General features: G+C 36.9%; 1 protein-coding gene across 7 annotated transcripts in view; it reads left to right on the top strand.

The window, feature by feature from the left end:
• OPA1 (OPA1 mitochondrial dynamin like GTPase) overlaps positions 1-18,773 on the top strand; it is a 104,616-nt gene that overhangs the window by 82,733 nt on the left and 3,110 nt on the right. For all 7 annotated transcript variants that reach the window (XM_003310176.7, XM_003310177.7, XM_063807437.1 and 4 more), the window contains one exon: positions 16,418-16,487. In XM_003310176.7, the coding sequence (XP_003310224.1) occupies positions 16,418-16,482 (65 nt within the window). In that variant the 3' untranslated portion in view covers positions 16,483-16,487. The remainder of the gene's footprint in view (positions 1-16,417; positions 16,488-18,773) is intronic.

The raw sequence follows: 18,773 nt of genomic DNA on the forward strand, positions 1-18,773 counted from the left end.
ACCTTACTCAAATACTGCCAGTGTTGTTTAATTGAGCAGAATAGAGGCTTCTCACTATAGGCAACTGTAAATCAATGAAAATAACCATTTAAAGAAGAAAAACATTTTCATGTCTATCACGGTCGATCCCTTCTGCCAAAGTGATTTGGTTCATTCATAAATTCCCCATACCTCGTGTGTTACATATTGTACTGTACACGTTTACTGAATGTTCGATTGTGATCTTGTAATACAGACTGTTCATTAGCCCCCTTCTCTTGACTTAAAAAGTTGAGGGGAACTAACTCTTTTCATCCCAAGGAAACTTTCTTCTACTCTGTCTTGCCAGAAAGTTACTGCTCATTTCTCTTGTAGAGCAGCTTGCCTGTGTGGCATTCACTCCTGTTCTGCCCACTCCCTTCCTAATATCGTGCAGTCTGGCTTTCATCTATATCAAAACCACTTATTGATAGATCACCAATGATTTCCTAATGCCAGTCTACCCAGTTCACCAGGAAACTTTAATAACTTCTTATGTTTATTAGGAATTTTTAAGTTTATTGGAATACATTCAAGTACTTTTTGGAATGATTATATGATGTAGAAATGTGTATGTTTGAGAGACAGAAAAATTGATTTTTTCTTTTCCTCTTCACTACAGAATAAATAATGTATTTGTTTTATGGTAGCAATACTTGAACTCTTTAAGGCATCTTTTCATGGTAAATGTGGCAATTTTAAAAATCTAGGCTTTGTAAAATAATTTTTTTTATAGTAAGGCAGTTAACACATTAAAGCAACTAGGAAAGATAGTGAAGAATTCTTTTTACCTTGAGTCTGTATAGATGAAGTAGGCTCTGCTTTGTGTTGGAACAGAACAAACAAACAAAAAAACCTGAGTTGATACAAAGATAAAGTAATCCTCAAGGAAAGTCCTCTGTGTTAGAGAAGTGGTTATTTACACACAGAATTCCACATGACAACGCCTGAGTGGTGTGGTTTCCAGGTTATTGATGAGAAAATCGAGACTCAAAATGGGTCTTTTAGAATGAAGTACGTTTTTCATGGCCTAAGTCTGTCTTTAAAAGTCACCGTTGTGGCTGGGTGCGGTGGCTCACGCCTGTAATCCCAGCACTTTAGGAGGCCAAGGTGGGCAGATCACAAGGTCAGGAGATCCAGACCATCCTGGCTAACACAGTGAAACCCCGTCTCTACTAAAAATACAAAAAATTTAGCCAGGCGTGGTGGCGGGCGCCTGTAGTCCCAGCTGCTGGGGAGGCTGAGGCAGGAGAATGGCATGAACCTGGGAGGCGGAGCTTGCAGTGAGCCGAGATCGCGCCGCTGCACTCCAGCCTGGGTGACAGAGCAAGACTCGTCTCAAAAAAAAAAGTCACTGTTGAAGAATATCAATAAATTAGTACAAGAGTAAAAGAACATTTTCTTTTCTATAATATTGTACATGCTGCTGGTAATCAACACTTTACTAGCAAGTATATTCTTTTGCTTTAAACTCAGGTTTTAACTGATTAAGAATAAAGACAAGAATGTTCTCTACAATAATGTATGGATTGAATTTGCCATTTATCATTTTAATGTAGGTTTTACTTATATACTATTGTGAAAATACTCTTAATGTATTCAAAAGGCCAGTGCACAATATTTTTTTCTTTTACTTCTTTTTTTTTTTTTTTTTTTTTTTTTTTAGAAAGAGTGTCACTTGCTGCCCAGGCTAGAGTGCAGTGGTGTGATCATGGCTCACTGCAGCCTTGAACTCCTGGGCTCAAGTGATCTAATACCTTTAAAGTTGGGAATAAACTTTATCTTAAGCGTTTTTATTTTTAAATTATGTTTTTGCATATTTGATAGAAAAAGTAGAATGTAGTAATTGAAAACCTAATCACAAAACAATTCATTGGACTCTGCAACAGTATATAAAAAATAAAATTAAACGAGATAGGAAATCTTAAGGGATTGGTGGATTGATGCACATGAAACTGGTAACCTCTGTTAAGTACAGTTCTCCAGGTAGTTGGAGAAATTAGTTAAATGTGAAGAGAATTTTAATTTTGCACTATTGTGTACATTTCTAAACTGTGTCTCCCACAGCCCTTCTCCCCCAGTGAGCACAATTCAGAATTACTTTGAAATGTTGTAGTCTTAATTATCCTATTCATGGAAATGACGAAGCTAATACACGATGTGCTCTATCTTAAAAGTAACAGATATTTTCCCAAGTAACCTACGGCTGGTTGTGATGCTGAGGGACATTTCATGGGACTGCATGGTCGTTGCTCATCGTGATACCATCCTCAGTGGTTGGGGGAGTCACAGTGAATTCTCATATCCTGTAACTATGCATCATGGATCTATCATCTGAAAATAAATCACAATCTTTGTTGAACTCACAGTTTCCACACTTGTATCACCCATTTAAGATTCTTTCATTGTTACCTCCTGTGTACAGAATATTTCATTTCAATTTCTCTTAGAACAGCTCATTCATCTATTCTCTATTTTCAATATTCTGAGCAGTAGAAGTTTGCTGTTTTGTATTAACTTCAGTTAGATCTCTTTTCTGGGCCAAGAATTAAAGCCTTTTTGTCTTTAGTCTCTCCTTTTGTTGGCACTGCTTCATAGACTGTGTCATATATACAGATCTGTCTTTAGACTGATCTTTACCAAAGTACACTACTGGAATTTGAGGGTTTTTTTTTTTTAACATCCTTTTCATTATGAGAGAGCTAGTGTATATGCATTGTGGGAAATTAGAAACTATAGATGGCAAAATTTTAAAAAATAATTGCTACCACCCAGAGATTGCACTGTAGTTTAAGACACTTTTGAATGTGGTCCTAGGGACATAATTTCTGGAACACATTTTTCTTGAAGAGGTCTCAGATTGGCTTCTTATACCCACAGCTCGTTGTCATTGCCCCTAGTTTTAATTTCCCATCGCTCAGTGGGCTAGATTTTTTTTCATTTTCTTCATATAAACTTATTTCAGAAATGTTCATTAAGAGGAATAAGCAGCATTAGTAAAAATGAAACCTATGGTACCCATTACTTTATATAGTTCAAGTATTCTGGAAGCCATATTGTAGCATAGCATGTACTGAAAATCACTCTCCGTTGAACAGTAATCCCATACCTATATTTGGGACCTGGCCTTCCTTTGTGTGCTTGTGTATTCATTATATCCTCTTTCTCTCTTCAAAGATGCTCAAGTCATTCTCATCTTAAAACTAATGGGTTGAACCTTCCATGCAGTCTAGTAGCTACTGTGAACTCTAATCTCTATTACAAAGGTTAGCTCTTTGAGTCTCACTTCTACTGAAGTTGTTTTTTTCCCAAGATTACTGAAAATTTAAGAGAAAATAATGGCCCAGGCATGCATTCAGGACTAGAAAATACTTCCATGTACAGAAAACCAAACACCATATGTTCTCACTCATAAGTGGGAATTGAACATTGAGAACACATGGACACAGAGAGGGGAACAGCATACACCAGGGCCTGTTGGGGCGTGGGGGTGAGGGGAGGGAACTTAGAGGACTTAGGTGCAGCAGGCCACCATGGCGCACGTATACCTGTGTAACAAACCTGCACATTCTGCACATAGATCCCGCTTTTGTTTTTGTTTTTGTTTTTAAGAAGAAATAAAGGGGAAAAAAAAGATTTCAAAACTCATAAAGAAAGAAAGAAAGAGAAAGGGAGGGAGGGAGGGAAGAAAATGCTTCCATGTAACTGCATCATTTGGTACTTTGGAGTCCATATCCTACTTGAAACTCTAGGATCTGGCCCTCACATTTATGTAGTGCTTTATTTTACAGTTTACAAAACTTCTGCTTGTCCATGTGTGTCTGTAAAGTCATATGAGGCATTATGCCCATTGTTCAGATAGAGAAATTAACGTTCATTGACATAAATGGTTAAGCCCATTACGTAAATATTTATGGCAAAGCTGGGGCTAATCATATGTGTTACAGATAGGACTTTTTAAAGAATTGTTTAGGTATTCTGTTCATCATTAGTCTCTGGGTTTGTGTTTGTGGTAACCATAGACAACCAAGTTCATATAATTTGGCTTCTTTTTTATGTGATTTTTGATACGTGTTAAGGATCTATAACAATGAATTTGCCTCCTAAAGAGGTACATAATGTTTTCATTCCTCCAAAAAGATAATTCTAGATTTATAAATCTATGTATACTCAGTGCCAGTTGAATTTTGTGATTGTTCAATAGAAAAGAAATTGTGACTTAAAGGTGATTTTCCAGTTTAATGGAATAAATGAAATTAGTTTAGAAGTTATTTTTATTTTTCTGAGCCTGATTCTCACTCAGTTGTGATAAACAGCACCTCTGTAAGATAAACTCGGTGATAAACCGAGAACTTCTGAAATCAGCCTAACATGAATACCTGTTCTTCTTGTGCTAAGTTTCATAATGCTTTATCCTAATACACCATTTTTTTAAGAAATGGAACTTGTATTTCATTTTTGCTTTCATCTCACCTAATTCATAATTAAAACCTACGATTTTTAATTTCTTTTTTTATGAATTTTTAGTTTGGTGTATAAATCAGAGTTACATTCTCTGATCTTGTACTTTTACTTTTAAAATTACAGTGATGAACTGATTGTTTAAGAATCATTCTCATGATTCATTCGTCTGTTATGCCTCCTTTTTAAAGCTTCAGCACTGAAGGTCTTTTGACAAACCAATATTTATAACAGTTTGACAGCAGGATGAGGAACAGCGTTTGTCTTTGTAACAGCTTGAAGAAAGACCCTTTCCAGGACCCAGTCATGCAGTTACAATCTTGACCTCTTTCTTATGCTGGGAACATGCATACAGCAGCACCTCCCATGTGTTTTCTTGTCCCATTGACTGTCCATTCACTTCCCATCTGTTTTGCAGTCTTAAAGGAACAGAAGGGGCCTTCTTATAAATCTGTCTTTGCAGGTGATAAATGATGCCTACCTCTTTAAGAGCTGCCTGGGTGGTTTTCCTTTTCTTAGAACATTTCTGCTTTCCTCCTAACTAAATCAGGGAAAAATACAATTTTAGGAATAAGAGAAAAAGAAGAAAAGATGAATTTTTAAAGCATTTAATTGACTAAGAATATTTTACTGATCTTTTTTAATCTTCCCAATTAATTGCCTAAATCATATTTTTTAAAATGTATTATCGATATTTAGATTTTTGTCAGGGAGTAAAATGAATGTATTCATTTTGAAATAATGTAACTCTTTTTTGAGAAAACAAAGCCATGTATCATTAATGAGTTAACATATAAAATAACTTTTTAAGTTTTTTGTGATAATTTAAGTGTGGAGCATCTTATGTATTGGATACAAAAGTAAAATATTTCAGAGTAAATCATTGTAATCTTATGGTAAAATCTATTCATTTTTTACATTTAAAAAGATGATCATAAATCCCATAAACATTTATGCTTTTACTTCTGTTGCTGAAAATAAGTATTGTAGGAATAGATATTGATATCATTGGGTTTTCTAAGAATTCAGCAGAAATAAAAATAATTTACTTTTTCTCCCATGCAGAAATTATTTATGCAAGGTTTTATGTAACAAATATTGTCCCTCCATGGCCCTGCAGAATATTCTTAAATTACTGATTTAAAAACTATTACCAGTATAAAATGACCACTTTTAGAATATTGTGGTGTATTATGTGAATCAGCTGGCTAATAATATATCTTCTGTGGACTAGCTTGTTAGTTTGTTTATTAATTCCCTGGCATATTCCAAAAGGAATTTGAGGCAGCTTACATATATCCTACGCAAAAGATAAAACTACTTAAGTGAAAAATTTGGGTTGAAAGAAAAGGAAAATCCAGGCAAGTGAAATAAAGTAAACTTTAAGATAAAATTGGTGCCCCTCAAAGTGCATGCTCAAGGGTTCTACGTACAGGCAGACCTCATTGTATTGCATGTCACTTTATTGCACTTCACAGTTATTGCATTTTTAACAATAGAAGTTTTGTGGCAACCCTGCATTGAACAAGCCTGTTGGCACTATTTTCCCAACAGCCATGTGCTCACCTCATGTCACTGTCACATTTTGGTAATTCTTGCAATATTTCAAATTTTTCCATTATTATTCTGTCTGTCATGGTGCTCTATCATCAGTGATCTTTGATGTTTCTATTGTAGCTATTTTGGGTACCACTAACTGTGCCCATATTAGTCAGTGACCTTAATCAGTAAACGTGTGTATTCTGGCTGTTCCACCAACTAGACATTCCCTGTCTCTCTCCTCTTCAGGGCCTCCCTATTCCATAGGACACAACAATATTGAAATTTGGCCAGCTAATAACCCTACAATGGCCTCTACATGTTCAAGTGAAAGAAAGAGTGCCATATCTCACTTTAAATCAACAACTAGAAATGATTAAGCTTAGTAAAGGAGGTTTGTTGAAAGCCAAAATGGGCTATTAGCCAAATTGTGAATGCAAAAGAAAAGTTCTTGAAGGAAATTAAAAGTGTTATTCCAGTGAACACACGAATGATAAAGCAGAACAGCCTTATTGCCTGAGACGCAGGAAGTTTCCCTGGTCTGGATAGAAGATCAAACCAGTCATAACATTCCCTTAAGCTAAAACCTAATCCAGAGCAAGTTCCTAACTCTATTCAATTCTCCGAAAGCTGAGAGAGGTGAGGAAGCTGCAGAATAAAATTTGAAGCTAGCAAAGTTTGGTTCATAAGGTTTAAGAGGAAAAAAGCCATTTCTGCAACATGAAAGTGCAAGGTGCTGATGTAGCAGCTGCAGCAAGTTATCAAGAATATCTAACTAAGATAATTGATGAAGGTGATTATGCTAAACAACAGATTCTTGATGCAGATGAAGTAGCTGTCTATTGGAAGACGATGCCATCTAGTAATTTAATAGCTAGAGAGAAGTCAATGCCCAGCTTCGAGGCTTCGAAAGAGAGGCTATCCCTCATTTTGGGTGCTAATGCAGCAGGTGCCTTTAAGTTGAAGCCAACCTAAAGAATTTACCATTCTGAAAATCCTAGGGCCCTTAAGGATTATGCTAAGTCTATCCTGCTTGTTTTCTAAAAGTGGAACAAAAAGCCTGGATGACAGCACATCTGTTTACAGCATGGTTTACTGAATATTATAACTCTCGAGACCTGCTCAGAAAAGTTTTCTTTCAAAATATTACTGCTCATTGACAATACATCTAGTCAAGCAAGAGTTCTGAGGGAGATGTACAAGGAGATTTATGTTGTTTTTGTGCCTGCTAGCACAACATCCATTCTGCAGCCCATGGATCAAGGAATACTTTCAACCTTGAAGTCTTATTATTTTAAAAATATGTGTCTTAAGGCCCTAGCTGCCATAGATAGTGATTCCTCTGATGGATTTAGGAAAAAAAAAAAAGGAAAAGCTTCTGGAAAGGACTCACCATTTTAGATGCTGTTAAGACCATTCAGGATTCATGGGAGGAGGTCAGAATGTCACCATTAACAGTTTGGAAGAAGTTGATTCCAACCCTTATGGATGACTTTGAAGAGTTTGGGACTTAAGAGGAGGAAGTAACTGCAGATATGGTAGAGACAGCAATAGAACTAGAATTAGTTCTGTTGTAATATGGTAAAACTTGAACAGATGAAACGTTGCTTTTTATGGACAAGCAAAGAAAGTGGTTTCTTTTTTCTTTTTTTTTTTTTTGGCAGTCTCAGTTTGAAGAAAGTGGTTTCTTGAGATGGAATCTGTTCCTGGTGAAGATGCTGTGAACATTGTTGAAATGGCAGTAAAGGATTTAGAATATTACATCAACTTAGTAGATAAAGCAGCTGCAGGGTTTGAGAAGATAGTGTCCCAATTTTTAAAGAAGAAAAATTTGAGTAAATTTGGGTAAAATTTACCCAAAATTACCTATTGTGGGTAAAATGCTATCAGACAGCATCACATCCTACTGTGAAATCTTTCATGAAAGGAAGAATCAATCAGTGCAGCAAACTACAATTGTTGTCTTATTTTAAGAAATTGCCATAGCCACTGTAACCTGCAACAGCCACCACCCTGATCAGTCAGCAGCCATCAACGTCAGGGCCAGACCCTCCACCAGCAAAAAGATTATGACTTGCTGAAGGCTCAGGTGATCCTTAGCATTTGTTAGCAATAAAGTATTTTTAAATAAGTTATGTACATTGTCTTTTTAGACATAATGCTATTACACACTTAATATATTACAGTATACTGTAAACGTAACTTAAACGCACCGGAAAACCAAAAAACTTATGTGACTCACTTTATTGTGATATACGCTTTATTGTGGCAGTCTAGAACCAAACTTGCATATCTCCCAAGTATGCTGGGACTTTGCTAGAGGTAAGCTGCAAATTTAGCCCTCAGTTTCCTGGTGGCTGGCAGTTACAAAATGGAAAGCAGAGGTCATTCCATCATTCATGGTGGCCATCAGACAACAACACAGCAGTTGCTTAGGAGAAGCATGGGTCTTCTTCGTACGCACAACTGAGAGAAATTTCCCTTAAAGTGGACACTGAGTTAGATGATACAATGAATCTAATGGCTACATATAATCATGAATATCATGGGGCCCTTTATTGTAATGTTTCTCATGCAGGCTAACATGCGCAGTTCTAGGGAAAATATGATGCTGTCCAAACATACAGCTATTTGGTTTGGCTTATCTAAAGATAAAATACATAGTATCCAGAGAAATAGATGAACTGTATGTCCTGCATACAGTCTCCCATAAATATTATTTCTTTTTGCAGCTGATCCTTTTAGTAAATAGCAGGTAGCCAGAAGTTCAAGATTTTACACTCATTGACATTGACAAGCACCTGGTATGGTACTACCTTTTTTTTTTTTTTTTTTTTTTTTGAGACAGAGTCTTGCTCTGTCACCCAGGCTGGAGTGCAGTGGCATGATCTTGGCTCACTACAACCTCCGCCTCCTGGATTCAAGTGATTCTCCTGCCTCAGCCTCCCAGGTAGCTGGGATTACAGGCGCCTGCCACTACGCCCGGCTAATTTTTGTATTTTTAGTAGAGATGGGTTTTCGCCATGTTGGCCAGGGTGATCTTGAACTCCTGACCTCATGTGATCCACCCGCCTCGGCCTCCCAAAGTGCTGGGATTACAGGCGTGAGCCACTGCGCCCAGCCAAGTACTATTTTTATTAGTTAAGTCAGAGCCATAATCATTATAACTGAGCTGAAATTAGAATTGCCATCCACTTAAGAAAGTTGAGTGGTCTAACAAGTATAAAAGCCTCAATATAAGGCTAATTCATGTTCATACTGAAGCCTTTTGGGGAATAGGCCTTAAAATATGTAGAAAGTATTTGAAGCGGTTTTAATTGTACTAGCCAAAAGGAGCCTAGTAGAAATGCTTGTGTTATAAGAGTTTATTTTTTAAAAAACTGAATTTATCTGACCAGGCGCGGTGGTTCACGCCTGTAATCCCAGCACTTTGGGAGGCCAAGACGGGTGGATCACGAGGTCAGGAGTTTGAGACCAGCCTAGCCAATATGGTGAAACCCCATCACTACTAAAAATACAAAAAAAATTGGCCAGGCATGGTGATGCGTGCCTGTAGTCCCAGCTACTCTGGAGGCTGAGGCAGAAGAATCATTTGAAACCGGGAGGCGGAGGTTGCAGTGAGCCGAGATCGCGCCACTGCACTCCAGCCTGGACGACAGAGCGAGACTCCGTCTCAAAAAAAAAAAAAGCTGAATTTATCAACAAATTGCTATGGAGTTTTTATATATTCAGCAGGCATCAGTTGTAATTTACCTCACAGACTTTCTTAAGGTTGCTTTCTTTCTAAATTATACTTTATGGGGGTCACAAAATAGCCATTTTTAAATAATCACCTTTAATGATTAAGTATTGTTTAAGTCAGATCACTCAACTATGAATGCATGAATATTCATGGACATCTATTGCATAGCAAGCAGTGCTATGCTGGGCCGAGTGATTTTAAATGACAGACTTTTTGGTAAGTAGAGAATTTACCCAAGCAGTCCTTGCTGTTCTCCACATTAATGCTCAGAAAAAATACATTATAAAAATGATCTTTCCAAAATGAATTATGAAGCCCCGTGAGAATGATATGGCAATTTGTGGTTACATATTTTACTAGAGGATTAATATCCAATAAATAAAAAGATACTAAGGAATAAACAAAAAAAATTTTAAAGATGAAGTTATATAATGAATTAGAACAATACATTTTAATCATAAGTTTTAAATTAGTGTGGACTTTGAATTCTCCTGGACAGATTCCTTCATTTTATAGATAAAGCTAGGACTGTGACTTATCCAGTTATGAGGTTAACGGCGAATACCACATTGTCATATATTTTAAATGACACACATTACAACATGTTCTCTGCTTTATAAAAATCATATCAGATAACTGCCCCATAGATTATTAAAGGTGTTAGACTAGGGATTCTTAAAAAAATTTTTCATCAAATGTTTCTTTCATTATTAATCCCATGAAGTCCATGTTACAGAAGATTTTGTCTACAACAGTGCAGTTACATTCTTCTCGTTAGAAATACAACCACCAGTTAGAGTTCCTAATCAGTATAAGGAAGTAGTTGTTAGGAGAGGGGATGGGTTTCTAGTCCAAATGAAGATTTCCATTTGAGTTTTTGAAGTAGTGAAACTAACCCAGCATTTACAGGCCCCAGAAATCTGGGAACCTCAGCTTTCAAAGTACTGTACCAGTCTTTAACAGTTTTCCTGGACGTGTGAATTGATGCCTCCTTCTTCTGTAACATGCAGGAGTGTTCTGTTTGTCTTCATTGAGTGTTAAAAAATAATCATGCCTATTTCAAGGAAAAAATCTACAGAACTAAGATGCAGAAGATAAGTGCTAGATTTAATCATATTCCTTCATCTATCTGTTTGGTTCAACCTTTCATCAACTAAAAGATGCACCTTTTTTCTTGTGCTAACTCTAAGATTTTAGCTACAGTTTTGAGAATCTTGAGTGTAGTCTCTTGTTTACCTTTTTTCCTTTTTTTGTTTCCCCCACACCCTAGATTCATTTAAATACTGAACTTCTAAAGGGCAAGTATATAGTGTAGTTTAATAAAAAGCAAACCTTTTCATGAACAATATATATTACATAATAAGAAGCGTTCCTTTACTTTTCAGTACTCTAGTAAATAGCTTTCTACAGTAGAATCTCACTTAGAGGGTGTCTTAAAGCTTAACACCAAGTGCCCAGGCAGCATGTTATACAACAGTTCCATTAAGGTACATTTGGATCTTTGGATGTGTGGTTTGCTTAAAGTACACTGCATTAGTAAGTTGGCAGCTTGCTTTCTTTAAAAACATCAAAAGTTTTAAAAGGTTTATTTCAGGGCATGTGTTAGTGTTTTGTGTGTGGTTCTTTGTTCCTGTTCTAAACTGTTATTAACCACTGAAGTGAACCTTCTCCCGGGTTTGGCCTTTTGGTATTCACAGTGTATTCAAAACCTAATTACAGATTAGTCTATATTTGAGACTTTTAGAGCAAGTATCAGAAGACCCAAAAAGAAAATGAGAGTAGCAGTATCATTTCATGTAGAGATAAAGAGACCCAAAACATGAATGGGTGTCAAGTCAGCTGAAGAAAAGAAAAAAGAGAAGGAACTTCATTCACTGAGACGGTTTATGAGTTGGGGATTATGGGAATATTCATGACTCAATCAAGAAGCACAGTGAATTGATGTTTGAAATAGCTCATCTTTTAAGTAAACATTGGATAAATGGAAAGTAGACTCAGTATTCACTACACGTAGAAATAGCTATTTCTGTATAACAGAAATAGCAGTTTGTTAATCCCTTCCTGAGTTGGTTTAATTTACCAAGTAAATCACAAATTTTATTCTTTATTTGTGAATATTTAATTCAAATATTTAATGGAAATATGAGTTTGCTTTATAATTAGTCATGCTGATCCATACACGTATTTCTGAGAGAAAGCAATTTCTAATGGTGAAATAGTTACAATAATATTTTTGAAATTTGAAAGCACCGTGATACTGAAGCATTAATCTGAAGGATCGGAAAGTAGGGAGTTTTTGTTGCCAACATTTAACTTCATTGTTTATGGATAACTTGGTTTTCTGGGCAGCCAGATGGCACAGTTAGTATACAGACATTCTTGGAAACTTGTATCAAAATTTAAAATGAATGAATTTATGAGAAATAATTCTGCTTATTATTTGTAATGTAGCTTTCTTGAAAAGCAAGAAATCAGAATGTAGTTTCTAAAGCTGCAAGTGAATATGTATACATAGCCAGCTCTTTCAGCCTTGATAATAAGGTGCAACCATTAAGATGAAGGGATTTTTTTTTCCCACTTGTGTTTTTGGACCCGAGTATCCTGATCTGTGTTGCTTGTCTGGTTCAGGTGTGAGCCACCAGCTTTCTTTGACTTTCATTATCTATGTGTATCTTGCCTCCTGTTCCCAGGCTTGCTCTAGCTCTTCTGATCCTGTCTTCCTCCCTCTTGATCACTAGTGTAGTATTCATGAAGCCAGCTAAGTTAGTTTTTCCCTTTGAAAACCACAGCCCTTATTTTCTGTGCCATATTTTGGGCAACTTCGTTTATCATTGATTGACCGTACGCAGTGATCAGGCCTTGTTCTAGACACTGAAGACTCTGAGCATTTTTGGGCCCATTTTGTACTCCTGTATTGTTCTCCAAGGGCTTCTCCAAGTGTGCATCAATTTAGTCTTCTCAAGAGGGCATCATTTTCATCAGAATATGATAGCATATTATGTAGTGTCCGGTCATCCTTAGGCATAGACTACTTAGGAGGTGTAACTGTTTTGTTCCCTGATTTTTACTGAAATGGGTCTTTTCTTTTCTTTTTTTTTTTTTTTTTTTTGAGACGGAGTCTCGCTATGTCACCAGGCTGGAGTGCAGTGGCATGATCTCAGCTCACTGCAACCTCCGCCTCCCGATTCTCCCTGAAATGCGTCTTATTTTAAGTCAAAGGTAATACTTAAAAAAGACCAAAGAGACTTAAAATAACAGCATTTGCTTCGTCACTATGAGCTTTGTTATTATGAGTTAACATACGGTAGCAGACTGGGTGTAGTAGCTCACGCCCTGTAATTCCAACAGTTTGTGAAGCCAAGTGGGGAGGATTGCTTGAGGCCAAGACTTCGAGACCAGCCTGGGCAACATAGTGAGACCCCCATCTTGACAAAAAAAATTGTTTTAAATTAGCCAGGTGTGGTGCTGCCTGCCTGTGGTCCCAGCTACTTGGAAGGCTAAGGTGGGAGAATCGCTTGAGCCTGGGAGGTCGAGGCTGTAGTGAGCCGTGTTTGCATCACTGCACTCCTGGGTGACAGTGCAAGACTCTGCGTCAGACAAACAAACATCGTAGCAGATGTGTTTCTTAATCAGAGAAGTGTAGACAAGGCTAACTCCAGGCTTTAATGTCCTCATATTTAGCAATGATACCTGCAAGGTTGTATGAGAACCAAATGAAACGCCAAATTTGGAAATACATAGTAGATACATCATAGCAGAGTAAGCCAGGAATGCTTCTCAAAGGTAGGATATCATCTGTGTCCTCATATCACTTTATGAAGTGCATTGTGAAAGTGAAAGAACAAAGAAATAAATGTTTTTTAGTTAATGTTTAAAGGATACATTTATCATAATTGCTCTTTTAACTCTCACCTCCAGTCTCCCCTCCGTTCACACCTCCTACCCCCGTTACTTCCTGGTAACTTAGTTTAAGTGTCCTTTGTCATTCCTGAGGTTTCAAGGCATGGTAGTACTGTGTCCTGATATTCTAATCGTAAATATTTAAGGGAAATTCGGCATTTTTTCTTTTTGTGGTTTTCATATTAAAGTACATTAAATAGTCTTTTTGCTTTTATTTAGGAAAAAAACTGCTTACCTGTTAATTTTAGAAAAATCTGATTTTCATTTAGACCTTACAGGGTGAGACACCTGCATCAGAGTGGCTCTTGGTATCTTTCAATTCAATTGGATCTTCTCTGAATAGTCTCTTGTAGGGAGTGAGGCTGCTGTACCACCTCCCTGCAGTAGTCCATCCAGCTTAAGATGGGGGTCACCAGTAGGCCAAAAGAATGGGTAGACCTGGCCATGCACTGCCCTATTGTACTCAAATCGTGTATCAAATGGAGTTGGATTTCTTCTCTTCATATAGTACAGCATTTCCAAGTAGAAATATTTCTCAATGAAATGTGGAGAGAAGCACCCGTTTGAGATTCCCATGTGTTGTGTGATTTCAGTTAGATGGTTTTTTAAGACCACATTCATTTCCAGAATTCTAGGTAATAATTTAGAAAATGTCTTTCTCCTAACCTCCCCACTTTTTAAAAATCCTTCAACTGATGAACTGATGTGAAACTTTCTTACATTCACTGAAAAAAAAAAATAGGTTAAGCTGTTTCTAAGCAACTAAATGAATTAATTTTTAAACTAAGAATGTGGCCTTATTTTGGGAAAGCAAGAGTATTTACTTGTTTGTCTGCTGTTTAAAAAATGGAAGTCAGGCTACCAAAAAATTGAGACTCAACTTCTAGGAGATGGGTTAGGATTTTTTTTTTAAGTTTCTCTAGTTTAATTTTATATATAAGGGGTTAATGCTACCTTCATAATAACTATTATCATATTTTCTCAATACATAGCTTGATTAAAACAACTGGACTCCCCCCCCTCCCCCACACACACACAGATTTTATATCAGTCTGAATCTAATGCCTAGAATAAGAAGTGCTTCAGCCAGGCATAGTGGCACTCACCTGTAGTCTCAGCTACTCAGGAGGCTGAGGCAGCAGGATCAATTGAGCCCAGGAGTCTGAGTCTAGCCTGGGCAACATAGTGAGACCTAGAGGTTTTAAATTACTGGAAAAATAATATGAAAAGAATAAATTACTGGAAAAAGAATATGAAAATGTTACGTTCTTTATATCCAACCGTGGTAGGCTTTTTTGAGTTCCTGCAATGCTAATAAGAATTCATAAAAAGGACAATTCTTCATTTTCTTGGGTACTCATCACTAGTGCTGCCTCGCTGGTAAAAAGGAATACATGTATCTTCAATTGCAGATTATTTACTTTTAAATATAAAAGATATAAATGTCAAATATTAAATGCATCTTACATGGTTTTCCTACATAGTGAAAGTAGAATGCTTGCCAGTTTTGCCTCTAGGTCACTCACTTTGAACCAGCCAACCCACCTTAATTGATCATTTCCACTAATATGTTAAATTACCTTAAAAGGACAAAAATATTTATCATGCTTACTATAACCTGTGTTTTAAAATAGGAGGCCAGGCACAGTGGCTCACACCTGTAATCCCAGGACTTTGGGAGGCCAAGGCAGGAGGATCACTTGAGCCCAGGTGTTCAGGACCAGCCTGGGCAACAAAGTGAGATCCTATCTCCACAAAAAAATTAAAAATAAAAACTTAGCCAGGAGTGGTGGCACGTGCCTGTGGTCTTAGCTACGTGGGAGGCCAAGGCGGGAGGATCACCTGAGCTCAGGAGGTTGAGGCTGCAGTAAGCCCTGCCAACACCACTGCACGCCAACCTGGGCGACAGAGTAGGACCCCCATCTCAGAATATAAAATAAAGTAGGAGGTGCATGTGAAGTAGTATAGATCATGACTTTTCCAATTTTAAGAGGGGATTGGCATGTACTGTGAGCAGTTCACATTTGTGGAGGAAATCTACATTTCAGAGAGTATATATTTCATTTGGAAGTCTATAAACATGAAAACCTAAAATAAATAATGTAAATCTACCTCTAGTGGCTCTGGTATTTTTAAACTTATTTATAGCTGGCAAAGTACTTTTTTGTATGTATTTTTATAGCACCATTGCACTTCTCATGTTTGTTGCAAGCATTTCCTTTGTCTTTTAATTTTATGACATACAAATAAAAGTATACATTTCAATATGGCCATATTGATTGATCTTTTCCTTTGTAACTCTTACTACTTTATATTTAAAAAGTCATTTCCCAGTCTAAGGCCACCTCTATTTTCTTTTAGTTTTTTAAAATGGTTTCATTGTTTTATATTTGGCTATGATCCAGACATTAGTAACTGTGGATTCTTAATTGGGCTTCAGAGAATCTGAGAATTCCTTAAAATTCTCTACATAATTGTACATGTACTTAATACATGCTTTTTTCCATGTTAAGAGTCCAGAGTTTTTATTAGATCCTCAGAGGGGTCAGTCAGTCTCTCCTCCCACTTCCAAAAAATGTCTGAGACCTACTACTATAATCCATCTGGACTTTATTTGGGTAAAAGGTGGTATGGTGAGACTCATATTTTTCTTTTTCCCGCAAATAGTTAAGTATACCAACCATTTAGTAAATAATTATCTCCTGATTTGTGATACCTTTGAAAAATAAATGTTTTTCTTTATTTTTATCTCCACAGAGAAAGTTAGAGAAATTCAAGAAAAACTTGATGCTTTCATTGAAGCTCTTCATCAGGAGAAATAAATTAAGTGAGTAAAAATTCTCTAACTGTATTGGTGCTGACTAAATACAAAATTACACTTTTCTTAATAGTTTATCATTCTTCATTTACATCCTGCTTGTCACTTATGCTGTAATTTCAGTGGCATGAATCTCTGAAACTAGCTTCCGAATTTCATTTGTATAACGTTGCTTTGAATAACTTGATTGCCTTCTGGCTGAACTAAGAATATCCTCTAGAACTCATTTTGAATAGAACAAAGGTGAACACAGAGCTAAGATATTGTATAATATGCAGGTGTCTCATTTTCTAGGTGTAAAGAATTGAGCTGTAGTTGACATTACTTTATTCTTCTTGCCTATAGTCTATCAATAATGATGTGTATGTTAAATATTTAACTTACAAAGTTTTCTGTTTGACTTAATTAAAATTTTAATAATTGTTCTTAATCCTTATCTCTTTTGTTTAAAAACATTTAGATAAGTGTTTTTCCTACTTAATTTATATAGCCTTAGAATTTAGTACTCCTCGAATTTACTTTCTTGTCTGATTCTGCTTTCTGGCATTAGAGGCATGTTCCTAATAAAATACATATTTAAGGACTTTTCCTTAGTAGCATAATCAATTAATTGTTGCTGAAGAATTTTAATCAGTAAGTCACTTGCTTGAGAGGAGACCTCGCTCTGCCACCCAGGCTGGAGTGCAGTAGTGCAATCACTCACTGTTCACTGCAGCCTCAACCTCCTGGGCTCAAGCAGTCCTCCCACATCAGCCTCTCAAGGAACTGGGGCCACAGGCTCATGCCACCATGCCCAGCTAATTTCTTTAATTTTTTGTAGAGATGGGGTTTCACCCCGTTGTCCAGGCTGGCATTTGCTTTTATAAAAGAAGTTGAGGAAAGAAAAATGCTGTAGTTAAGTCATTATCACTTCAAATATTTTGTCACTTTTGTCTGTGACCCTTACCCTACAGACAGCCTGCAGCAGGCTCAGAACTAGAAGGAGCAGAAATGTAAAAGGTTCCCTCCCTGGCTACACTCGGTTCAGGTCAGTTCAGAAAAGGCTCTTAAACCAAACTACCTACTTTCCTGTCAGGAAAATGTATTTGAGAAAGCAGGGTGGAAAGGGAAGTACAACTTCCATGCTACATCATTCGGAACAGTGTGCCAGCAAAGGAGGAGAGAAACAAGACCTAGAAAACTTGAAAATAAAGCTTTGTAACTTTATTTCATTCGTTTCTTTAGTAAGTTAAGACAGGCCAGTGCGGTGGCTCACTCCTGTAATCCCAGCACTTAGGGAGACCAAGGCGGGCGGATCACTTGAGGTCAGGAGTTGGAGACCAGCCTGACCAACATGGTGAAACCCCGTCTCTAATAAAAATACAAAAATTGCCCAGGTGTGCTGGCACATGCCTGTAATCCCAGCTACTCGGGAGCCTGAGTCAGGAGAATCACTTGAACCTGGAAGGTAGTGGTTGCAGTAAGCAGAAATCGTGCCACTGCACTCCAGCCTGGGCGACAGAGCGAGACTCTTGTCTCAAAAAAAAAGTGAAGACAGATATATGGAAATATACAAAAATACATAATCATCTTTAACACAAGCTAAACATAATTTTTGTGTTTTATAAGTGTCCGTGTTCATAAATGTTTTCTATGTCTTTTGTGTGTGAATATTTTATTTTAAAACCATTAAGTGTTACAGTATCACCCTAATCATGGTGGTTACCGTGAATACTTACTATTAGAAATAAACATCTGTAGCACCTCCTTGATCTCCCCTTTAGCACCAGAGCTTACATCATAGTTCTATTTACCGACCTGTGTGTGCTTTGCAGGGAAAAATTGATGAAAGCCCCGGAAGCCCCGTTAAAAAGACAAGCTGTATTTCTGTTTTTTTAACAAAATGAGGAAGCTGAAAGCCAGCCAGTGTTTTACATAATGGTGTCTCTCCCCTCAGCTGATCAGTGTGACATCCAGAGTTGCTGTTGCTGCTACCTGTCTAGTCTCTAAGACCCTTTTCAACCCTTGTGACTTAAGACTCTGTGAACTTTTACAAAGTATCTTGTGATCTGGACAGATGATCTGTTTTGTACCCTGCAGATGCATTTAAAAGAATAAATCTGGCAGAATGGTAACCTTGCTTCATTCTGACCATTTTATCAAAGTTACCAAGGACCCTAAGGAATACTTTCTCAAGTATAGTTTTAATACAGAGGATTCCTAATTAATTGTTATTCTAATATTTGCTGAAGGTGTTTATATGCTATACAGTCATACACAGATTCTTCTTCAATTAATTTTAGTATATGCTTTTAA

Source organism: Pan troglodytes, chromosome 2 (genome assembly GCF_028858775.2).
Source record: "Pan troglodytes isolate AG18354 chromosome 2, NHGRI_mPanTro3-v2.0_pri, whole genome shotgun sequence".
In the NCBI taxonomy this organism is placed as follows: domain Eukaryota; kingdom Metazoa; phylum Chordata; class Mammalia; order Primates; family Hominidae; genus Pan; species Pan troglodytes.